Consider the following 11,982-nt stretch of genomic DNA (forward strand, 5'->3'; position numbering starts at 1 on the left):
TCTCTCTCTCTCTTTCAAACTGTGACCAGCAAGGATGAAATAAACATGTCCACCTCCTCAATGACTGCTCTGTGTATATGCAGACCAGCCACACCAGGAGTGTATTTTAAACACACACACACACACACACACACACACACACACACACACACACACACACACACACTGTGGTATTAAACAGCTCTAGCACCATTATTTATTTTATCAAAGAGATTACATTCATGTATACTAAGACGGCGAATGAGATGGCAGAGTTCCAAGGCCTACAAGATACACTGAGAAGAAATCATCCTTCAGCTGGGGAATTATGACACTCCCAGCCTTCTGATTGGTTTAATTCAGACATGACAGACACTCCGAGCCTTCTGGCTGATGTAATTCAGGACAGGACAGACACTCCGAGCCTTCTGATTGGTTTAATTCAGACATGACAGACACTCCGAGCCTTCTGATTGGTTTAATTCAGACATGACAGACACTCCGAGCCTTCTGATTGGTTTAATTCAGGACAGGACAGACCAGGTCTGACATAACCGAGTACCCTTTGGCTTGACGACAGGCCGGTCTGCGCAGGAGGCCAAAACAAATCAAAGCCACAGCACCAATACAAACACGCTGTTCTCAGGCCACTGGAACCGATCTGCCACAGGAAGCAGCGGGGGGCCTTTTTACGCAGCACTTAAAAATACATGGCTGTTTGTTTGATAAACACCGTGTGATTGACGGGGGCTGAGTTATGCTTGGTCGTTCACAAAGCCCATGTTTTAGGCCTTGTGCACCATAGTGGTGTTTATCTCCTGATTCAGTAGTAGGACGAAGGGGAAGGGACCCAATGACATTCCTTATGTTCTGTTCAGCCTGCATGTCCCCTATATGGTTCAGTTGGAGGGTCGCCTGTTTTTTTTTCATGGGCAGTTTAGGTCATGGGAAGGGAAGCATCTTCCATGACATTGGACTTTAGATGTCTTTTTTCCATACGGAAACATGCTGAATAAATAAATGGAGATATGTCACGTGCTCACATGGTTACATGATCTATTTGATTATATTTATTTTGTCTCCATCTCCCTTTTGACTCCTGGTATCACTCGTTCCATCTGTATTGTTAGCGGGGGCCTGTGTGTGTGTGTGTGTGTGTGTGTGTGTGTGTGTGTGTGTGTGTGTGTGTGTGTGTGTGTGTGTGTGTGTGTGTGTGTGTGTGTGTGTGTGTGTGAGGGTTTTGTGGCTGTATGTTTGCTCACAGACTCCATGGGTATTTGTGTGTGTGATTTCAACATTTACAAACGGGGATCAGAGTATGTGCAGTCATTAAATTAACTTTAATTAACACTTGCCAAGGTCATGGACCTGAACTGGGCTCATTAAAAGCACAATCTGCTCCAGAGACCTACTCTGTCCTTATTCAACCATTTGCATAGTGAACTTGTCCTCCCCTCCCCACCAGCCTTAGACTCATATTCTCTATATCTCTGTGAACACAAAACAATTCAAGTTCAAGTAAAGCTAGTAAGTCTCCTAAAGGTATGCATGCCAAGTAAAGCTATTTAGTAAGTCTCCTAAATCCCGTCGTATGGGAATACAATGACAATAAAGGCTTTTTTATTTATTTCTATTCTAAAGGTCCAAGAGGGCTTCATAGCATGCCTCCAGCTTATCACAGACACTCTTCAAAACCTGCAGCACATTCTGTATTTAAGCCATTTCACTTTGTCATCTTAGGGTTTGTTACTGAACACGACTTGCTGAATATCCTCAGTCTCAGTGCGGAGCTGACATGTCCTCCTCATCCTTCTGTGCAGGCGTGTGACACGCCTGGGCTCTACCTGCCGAGCCCCCCACACAGGCTTGACCTGTCTGAGTCCTGTTCAGGAATCTGTCACGAAACCTTCACACTGCTATTTAAGCACTGCTGGTTTCATACGGCCACTCGGTTCAGGAAAAACATGGACAAGGAGATTTTTGAGACCACCTTTTCATACAATCCTTGGATGATCACCTCTATGTCAAGGGCATCCTTTTCAAATCAGAGCAGTCATGTACGTAGATGGCGTTAAATTCTGTCACATGACAACACTGAAAAAATGTGCAATTCAGTAGGCGCTACCAGAGGCATACTGAGGGGCAGTTCACAGAACCAATAAAGCAACAGGTTGTTGTGCATCCATGGCCATAGACCCTGGTCCATTAGGTTGTTGTGCATCCATGGCCATAGACCCTGGTCCGTTAGGTGTACTGTTGGTTATATTGGTGGGTTTTAAATGTTATTGTTTTCAGCGTATGAAAAGGGAGCCCTCCCTATGGACGACTAAGGATGAATCCTGTGTGTGTGACTGCATCATTGCTCTCGCTGAGGTGTTGTACTGAACAGCCAGTGCTCACCAGAAAAAGAGCTGCGTGTGCCGTTCCATGCCGTGGCCTTTAGATGGCGACAGTGCTTTACATTGTTTAGGATCGATCCCATGCACCTTATCAAGGTGAGATCACAGCAGAATCTAATTGGTCACTGAACGTTCTGGCCGACACGAACGAGGTGATGGATTCCATCCTGTCGTGTGGCGTCACCCTGTCCGAATGAGTGTAGTGTAAGTAGTGTGGATTCATAGCATGTCTTCAATTATTAGAAATCTTGTGTGCGTATCCCCACCACCCATTTTATTGGTAGGCTACAAAAGTCACAGCCTGTATAGACCTACAGGCCTACCGAAACAAGAAATGATTGACATTGATTAATGTTTCATGACGAAGGACACTATAATTGAAATGTGTGTTAGTCGGACACGGCGTTCAGTTCATCGCATTCACCCCCTTTCACGAAGCCCAATGACTAAGGAACGTAGGTCCCCGTTACATCAGCATCACATTCGTGTGATGTGTGTGTGTGGGAGGATGGAAGACCCCCTCCACCGTCAGCCCACGCGCGGTTTAGGCCCTCCCTCTCCCCTTCCGTGGCGGAATGATGTTACTACTACAAAGATAGCTGTGATTCTCTGAGGCAAATCCTGCCTCGCACTGACGTCAGTGATTCAGAAGTACAATAAATATGGGGCTCCGCTCTCTCACTGTCAGATCAAACCGAAACTCGCTCCGTTGAACTTAACCACAGGATCTAAACGAGAGAGGATTGTTGGACTAAGGAGTTTTATCACACTAAAGAAGACGTTGGACACAAGAAAATGTAGGTCTACAATATCTTTTATTATTTCATATTTTTTTTCTCTTTTTACAATTTGTCAACTGACAGATACAGAATCGTTTAATCGTTTATGTTAATGGCCGTTATCTTTGGTGAGATGAGGCTATGTCTCGCTATAACAAGCTTTATGTAAGACTAAAACGCTTGTCATATTTAGAAGCTTTTTTGAATGACGAGTTGTTAACGCTTAATTCTCTTTCGCAGACGCAATCTGAGTCATGACTTTGAACAAAGGAGACAAGTTCCGGAACATGGATAAAAGAAGAGGCAGCATGCCGTTCCCTATGCACCTGCAAAACCTCCACAGACGGAGCATGCCCGTGGATGACCGCGAGCTGCGCGCCTCAATGCCTCCGGTGCCCACCGAACAACTATCCAACCTCATGCGCTGCACGTCCTACGGCCCCGGCGAGCAGTACCGAGACAGCTGCGTCTCCGATTCATCGGACTCCGTTATCTCCTCCGGCAGCGATTCGGAAGGACAGGTGTACAAGGTGGTTCTTCTCGGCGAGCAGGGAGTGGGGAAGTCCAGCCTGGCACGAATCTTCGGAGGAGTGGAGGACGGTCACGACTGTGAGGATGCAGGTGAGATTAATAAGGATTTTATTACTAATACTAACTATTTGCTTCAAAGTGGAATCATTTACAGTACTAAACCACAAAGAGAATACATTACAAATAACATTTAATAAGAGAATAAATAAAAATATTTTGAATAATTTAATGATGATGATTTCCTTACTGTTTTTTCTCTCTGCCAAAGTCAGTGAGGAAAATAGTCTGTACTGTTAAAGAGAGAAATGTGTGTTCATTGAAGCAAATGCACTGAGAACACAGACAACTCGAAACAGAACATTAGCTTCCCTAGTGAGCCGGCTTAATGAGCTGGAACAAGTCTGCCACTTGGCTCACCCACAGGTGTGGGTGCATCAGTGTTAATGGTCTGGCTCATTTGGTTTCAGGAAACACATACGACAGATCAGTCGTTGTGGACGATGAAGAAGCGTCCATCCTTCTGTATGACGTCTGGGAACAGGTAAACAGAGCGTGCCTCTTTCATTTGAAGTGATTCCTGTCATTGTTTACTCCTGTACTGTTTATGCATGAACCACTGTCAAAGAGTAACCGTTGGACCTTTTCTTCTTCTTCCCGCAGGACACAAGCCAGTGGCTGAAAGACCAGTGCATGCGGATGGGAGATGCGTACATCATCGTCTACTCCGTGACGGACAAGGCCAGCTTTGAGAAGGCGTCCGAGCTGCGAATCCAGCTGCGCCGTGCTCGCCAGTCTGAAAACATTCCCATCATCCTCGTGGGCAACAAGAGCGACCTGGTGCGATCCAGAGAAGTGTCTGTGGATGGTGAGTTCTCATGTTCTGACAGCTCCACTCAAGATAGCCTCCCTCTCAACTAAAGACACACACACTCACAACCACACACACACACACACACACACACACACACACACACACACACACACACACACACACACACACACACACACACACACACACACATAAACACCTGTAGGCCTATGTCATTTGCTATAACTCTCTCTCTCTCACACACACACACACACACACAGACACACACACATACACACACACACACACAGTCACGCACACACACACACACACACATACACACACACAGACATGTAGGCTTATGTAATCTGCTCCTAGCATCAGACAGACAGGCAGAATCTCTTGGCTTTTGCCCCACTCTAAAGAAGCCCACCTGAGACCGCTGCCCCAGGGTGGCACCTGTTCAAATGCATGTCGTGCAGCCCGAGTCAGTGTGGGTGTATAGATGTGACAGTGGCAGACGAGCCTGCCATCCCCCTGGGCCCGTTTCCCAGCTCTCTCAGGAGCCGCCACAGTCCCACGCAGAATACATTAGCAATGACAGCCACAGTGTCTGTGAGCCAGTGGGCTATTGGACACGCACTCACCTGTTTCCCCTTCTCTCTCTCTCTGTCTGTGTCTCTCTCTCAGAGGGGAGTGCCTGTGCGGTGGTCTTTGACTGCAAGTTCATCGAGACGTCTGCCTCGCTCCACCATAACGTGCGCGAGCTGTTCGAGGGCATCGTGCGGCAGATCCGACTGCGCAAGGACAGCAAGGAGGAGAACGCGCGGCGCATGGCCAGCTGCAAGCGGCGCGAGAGCATCAGCAAGAAGGCCAAGCGCTTCCTCGGGCGGATCGTGGCGCGCAAGAACAAGAAGATGGCCTTCAGGCAGAAGTCAAAGTCCTGCCATGACCTGTCAGTCCTCTGAACAACCCAGGCCTGCTTTCGCTCTCTCTCTCTCTCTCTCTCTCTCTCTCTCTCTCTCTCTCTCTCTCCCTCTCTCTCTCTGTCTTTGTTTTCTCTTTCTCTCCTTCTCTCTTTTTTGAGCTATCTGCCATCGGACCGGACGCTGTGTGTTTTTGACACTACATCCCACCCTAAAATGGACTGATTCAGCTGTACAGAGATATATTTGCATATTTTATATTGTATAACCATTAACACAAGAGTTACAAATTAAAACATATATATATATTATATATATGAAAAATAGACAATGTAGATGATGAACCTGCATGAAGCTTTTTGAACTTTCCTTTTCTTTTTTTCCTATTCCGTTTTGCTGCCTTAAATGTATAGCGGTTGAATTCTACCATTGTAAATACGATGTAGATCCACGACAAGGGATTTTGAGGGTTGCCTTGGTGATGGAATGTAATGAGTGGGCATACTCCACCGTGCGGTCAGCCGTTTGTACATTGGTTAGAAATATCCACTTTGTGACCTCATGATTGGTCAGGCAGGCAACAGTAGCTTCGGAAAAGCACAGCTAGTGATTTCTCACATGATGTTATCTGTCATCTGGAATCGTATTTTACTTGAAACTGGGTACGCAGGCTCGTACTCCACAGAGATCCAGGAACTGCATTGGGGTGGGGGGTCAAAGAGGGTTGATACGTTTTTTTTTTTTTGGAAGGGACATTTTTCTTGCCACAATCAAACCCCTGGTGTGATTGAGTGAAAACAGACCATAGACAAGCAATAAATGAAACCTGTGTTGTGAATTTACTGTTTCAAACAGTTTTCAAAGAGATTGATTTGCACTTCTGTTAGATATTATTCAACTGAATTTTGTTATATGTTTACATTGAGGTTTTGTAATAAAAAAAATGTAGTACAAAATAAAAACTACAAAGATACTTGACTTGTCCTCCTGTTTCTGAGACGTGGTTGTCTAAACCGCTCGAGCGTGAGTGCCAGAGGGCCACTGCTTGCGGGCTTATCTAATTTATTCCCTCATGCATATGGATCTCTTTAATTGCCCACAGGCTGAATGGACACTTGTTCACCAGCCACATTATTAAAGGAAACAAGGTGGTTAGTGCTTTTTGGAGTCGAATTTAATTGAGTTAAACATTAAGCCACCAGGGTAACAAAAGCCCAGTGCCTTTTGTCACACGGCCCAAACCATTCTGTTCAAAAGAAGCGCAGAGTCCAGTCTGAGGAGGTAAGAGGAGATTTTCATTGTTCTTTGTGTGTGTGTGATTTTTCTATGCCCTTACCTGTCAGGTGAATTTACTTTGTTTTTACTTTGATGTGATCTGACTAGTTAGGTAGAACTGATTTGAAACTGTCAAAAGTCAAGACAAGTAGAGAAAAGATTAATTGGCCCGATGCTGGTACTACATAGTAATGATTCTGTTCGGGTGAGTAGTGATTTCATGCCTTCTCTGCAACCCATTGGTTTTTCTGCAAACACTGAGCTTCCCACCCCCGACTCTAAATTTATATCTGAGGATTTTTTAAAGAATGATTAAAAAGTATTATGAAGGGCCTGGGCATACTTCCCAGACACGGATTAAGACTCTCCTCTGATTAAATTGTGCTTTCAATGGCAAATCTCCATTCTGGATTGTCTTTAGTCTACTCTAGGGAATCCAAACCAAAATGCCATGCAACTTGTAAAGTCTTCCTAACTACTAGTTCATCCATTTTGCCTCACAACAAAGAGTTATTCTTGCTCGTCATAATTCATAAGTCATAATTCTTCGCTATTTCACTTCTTGCTGTCACTAAGAAGTGAACGTTGTACTCGGTCATAGTTGATGGTCGCTGGCTCAGTTCAGCCTGGACATGTTTATCACTAGTGCGTTTGAAATGTGACTGATTCATTTCACTAACATTGCAAACGTTAACCGCACAAAGCCCAGACGTAGGCGAGAAATGTATTGCTTAAAGGGCAGGGCTGGCTCTCTGAGAACTCTCTGCGTTAGGCTTCTGTATGGGAGATAAGGAGAGATTGATACAAATACAACATTAGGATACGTGCTGTTTTACACTGTTGTTCATTTAATGTGTTTAGTTAGCGACGTGTATTCGCTGAAACGTTATTGCTCTTTCTCTTATCTCTCATTGACCGCAGGGTGTGTGTCTTCCACAGTGCTCTTTTAGAGCGTGCGTTCACATAAACCTGTGTCTTAATTAGGATACCGGTTCCTGCTGGGTTTATATTTAACCTGACTGAATTGCAAAGTGTGGGGTGGGCAGGGGGGCGAAGGCCCAACCACCAGACATTCATGGTTCACAGGCCGTCTGCAACAGGTGTCCTTTAATTGGCAACACAGGCTATATGTTGTCTATATAAAGGAAATAGAAAGAGATTTATAACTCAACCATACTGGCCTGTGCCTATGCCTGATTTCCGTGGAGTGTATTTTATTTTTCAAATGGCATAATGATCTGAGTTTGGCCTGGTCCACTATCTGTCTGCTTCATAATGCAGACATGTTCAGGTCCAACAATTAATTAATTCATTTAAAATTACGATTTTAAATCACCATAGGCTTAGACAGAAATGGTATTTTTTTCAAGACAAGCCCATTTTAGACCTACTATTGGAATTCTGCCTAGTCTCCATTAAGATTATTTTGATAATGACATGACGATAATAAACGGTAATGTTTACGCAACTTGTAAGTGGTTTCATTTGCTTGAATAACTGCACTGGGTAAAAATGAAAACAACTTTTGAATGAAGTGCACATTCTAGATGTAGGTTATGGAGGGTCCCAGGTTTGATTCAGCTACTCGCCAGCGTGATGCAGCAATGCTGCTGAGATCATTTGTTCATCAACAATCTAATAAGACAGAGCAACACAGACAGCATTGTGTTGTATACCATCCTGCTTTCAAACAACTAAGAATACGTCATTTTTATAAGATCCGAATGCATAAACACCATATCAAATACAAACAACTAAGAATACGTCATTTTTATAAACGCCATGTTAAAAACAAACCCTTCCCTGCTTTGAAACGTCCCTATCAGATGTGGCACAGGACCTTGCCAACGTTAATACTCCCAATTGGTTCTGACAGTGGAAAAGTTTTTCCATCACTGATCTTTATCTGAGTCGCCTCTTCATGTGATTGCCAAGTAAACAGACCAAACATGGTCAATCGTGTCTCTTTTCCAAATGTAGCAAAGCTGGAGAAAAATGAAATTTGGGGAGTCTGCGGTTACTCACGCCAGTTTCCTAATAGTAAGTATTTTTTCTAGATATACAGTAGATATTCATTTGTTTGCTGGGCTAGTCACTGTGTCTGGGCGGAAGCTGTAAAGGCTTTGCTGTCCTGTTTATTTACATTTACATTTACATTTAGTCATTTAGCAGACGCTTTTATCCAAAGCGATTTACAAGGATGTATACACATTCTTTATTTAAACACATTCACAGATTGTATGCTTACTCAAAGTATTTCCTGGTTTGTTTTAGCTGGTGGTACTTCAAGTCTTCTGTCCATGCAATGGAGGTAATTTAAAGATTGGAGTCCCTGAGAACTATGATGGTATTTTCCCATGGTACCTTGCCAAGGTGAGTACAATTTGCTTGGGATTTATGTTACTTGGTCAACTTCGGTTCGTTTTTTTTTCAATATTCCAATATAAATATTCTGGTAGTCCAACATAAATAGTGATAAACGGACTGTGTGTCTCAGAGAAACACTGCATTTGTGCTGTTGGAAGGACAGGGATTGTTTATTTGGGGCAGAAACCAGCCTGATGCTTTTCAAATGACTTGCTAATCGTTCCTCCATATCAACACTTCACTGCTTCAACGTGTCCACTGTCTCCACTGTGCTATGGGGCATTAGTCATCCTCAGTACCCATGCAGATATGACTGCACATTGTGCTGCTAAGAGCTCAAAGAAAGGGAAATACGGAAGTTACCGGAAAAAAATCCAACTGACAAAGGCATCAATTGTACTAGCTGTGAATACGTCCATCAATTTCCAAGCTTTCAAGGTGTAATTACCTGGAGGCCATTCACAAAAGTTCTTTGTCATGGAAACTAAAATTGGAAAGCTTGTACAATGCCCGTCATCAAGTACAGCCAACTTCTACTTGGGTAGAAATGCTCCTCTATGATCAGCAGACGTCCAAGACGGAAGCTGTGGCTTTTACATATTCCATTTTTTGTCTGGTTTGCCTGACATCATAATTGTCGACATTTGGTATTTTGAGAAGACTGGAGGGAAAAAAACATATTTTTTAGTTTGTGTGTGTGTGTGTGTGTGTGTGTGTGTGTGTGTGTGTACACACATGTGCACATGATGCCAGGCCATCAAAATACACTCCAGATGAACAGAAATGGTTTATGAGGTGGTGGGTGGATAATTGCCTGTGCTTTGTGTTCCGATGACAAGATGACTGCTGAAGGATGTTTGTTATGGAGGCAAAAAATATCCAGACAAATGGACTCTGACGCAGTCATCTTGTTTTTGTCAAACCTCCACGGTCCAAATCGGTGGTCAGTCAGTGCATATGCAGCCATTGGTGGTCAGTCAGTGCATATGCAGCCATTGATAACTAGGCACCGGATGCTCCTCCCCTTTCTGCAATCGTCAAACAGCCAAACCATTATCCCATCAAGACATCAACTGTCTGCTTTAAGTACAAGTGTGCCGGCATGTTTATAGACAAAGTGTGTGGGGTGGTCACATGCACAGGAACACACACACATACACACACACAAACACACACACACACACACACACACACACACACACACACACACACACACACACACACACACACACACACACACACACACACACACACACACACACACACACAGACCCCCACATACACACAGTCAAAGACAAACACCATCAGTCTAGTGCTAGAGCTCTCCCCTCTCCATCAGTCTAGTGCCAGAGCTCCCCTCTTCATCAGTCCCAGAGCCCTCTCCTCTCCATCAGTCTAGTGCCAGGCTCCCACGATGGGCACACACCCCAAGCGCCCTATGCCAGTCACCCAGCCTGGCCAAACTGATATCAGCAACAATACACACTGTAGCCATGGGGACAGGAATATATACAGATGGCAGATGTAAGAGGCTTTAAGAGTGTAACACCCCTGCTTACAAACGTATGCACACACACACACATGCACACACACACACACACACACACACACACACACACACGCATGCACGCGCACACACACACGCACACACACACACACACACACACACACACACACACACACACACGCATGCGCGCACACACACACAGACACATACACACACAGACACACACACACACACACACACACACACACACACACACATCATCATCACATCACACCTCATTCACCTCTTCTCTCAGTGTGCTTTGACACTCTTGGAATCAAATCATAAATTCCGGACAGGCCGGACGTGTTTTCCATGGAAGAGGAGTATGGGGAAAGGAAAAGCTCTTCCTGTAAGTGTGTCATTTGCAGGGGATTGAAGCGGTTGCCCTGATAACACCATCAAACATTCCACCTCCACTCCACCTCCAAGAGCAGGGACTCTCGGTGGATTCCAAAGCTAGAATGCATTCCCAAAGGGGCATCACCTTTAGAGGGAAACAAACAGTCACTCTCGCGCTCAGTGTCGGAAAGCAACTGAGTACTTTCACTCAAGTACTGTACTTAAGTACAATTTTAAGGTACTTGTGCTTTACTTGGGTATTTCCATTTCAATTGACAGCTTTAGTTACTGGTTTCTTTCACGATCAAGATTTTACAGAAATCTCTATATATGGAAAATATAACAAGTCTTTAAAATGAGTGAATGAAATGAGTGAATTTTGGCTTCTGAAATCTTCCTAATCGCAGTGTGATGTCAGGGTCACATTTCAGATGTCTGAGCTTTAAACAACTCCACCAAATAGCCCTTAAAACAGACTTGTGTGTCATAACTTTGGTTTCTTCTTTCCTCTCCCATGAATCATAGATTATGTATCTGCTGTCCCTGTATATAAAACTGTACAAGTCATTTAAACTAGTGCAGATGTATCTGGCGTCCCTGTATGTAACTGTATATAAAGTAGGTTAAACTAGTTCAGATGTATCTGGTGTCCCTGTATATAAAACTGTACAAGTCATTTAAACTAGTGCAGATGTATCTGGCGTCCCTGTATGTAACTGTATATAAAGTAGGTTAAACTAGTTCAGATGTATCTGGTGTCCATGTATATAAAACTGTATATAAAGTAGGTTAAACTAGTTCAGATGTATCCGGTCTCCATGTATGTAAAATTGTATATAAAGTAGGTTAAACTAGTTCAGATGTATCCGGTCTCCATGTATGTAAAATTGTATATAAAGTAGGTTAAACTAGTTCAGATGTATCCGGTCTCCATGTATATAAAATTGTATATAAAGTAGGTTAAACTAGTTCAGATGTATTCAGTGTCCCTGTATATAAAATTGTATATAAAGTAGGTTAAACTAGTTCA

At 43.8% G+C, this 11,982-nt stretch overlaps 1 protein-coding gene and 1 non-coding gene across 2 annotated transcripts in view; both read left to right on the forward strand.

Moving 5' to 3' along the window:
• Positions 1-3,043: 3,043 nt before the first annotated feature.
• Positions 3,044-6,395, forward strand: rrad (Ras-related associated with diabetes). The gene is made up of 5 exons (XM_012835344.2): positions 3,044-3,175; positions 3,398-3,778; positions 4,156-4,229; positions 4,349-4,553; positions 5,187-6,395. The coding sequence occupies exons 2-5, from the start codon at positions 3,412-3,414 to the stop codon at positions 5,462-5,464; spliced, it is 924 nt and encodes a 307-aa protein (XP_012690798.1). The 5' UTR covers positions 3,044-3,175; positions 3,398-3,411; the 3' UTR covers positions 5,465-6,395.
• Positions 6,396-8,990: 2,595 nt separating this feature from the next.
• Positions 8,991-11,982, forward strand: part of LOC105907019 — a 5,584-nt gene continuing 2,592 nt past the window's right edge. Inside the window, exon 1 of the transcript XR_006152443.1 lies at positions 8,991-9,070. This is a non-coding gene — a transcript (uncharacterized LOC105907019). The remainder of the gene's footprint in view (positions 9,071-11,982) is intronic.

Source organism: Clupea harengus, chromosome 6, assembly GCF_900700415.2.
Source record: "Clupea harengus chromosome 6, Ch_v2.0.2, whole genome shotgun sequence".
Taxonomy (NCBI): domain Eukaryota; kingdom Metazoa; phylum Chordata; class Actinopteri; order Clupeiformes; family Clupeidae; genus Clupea; species Clupea harengus.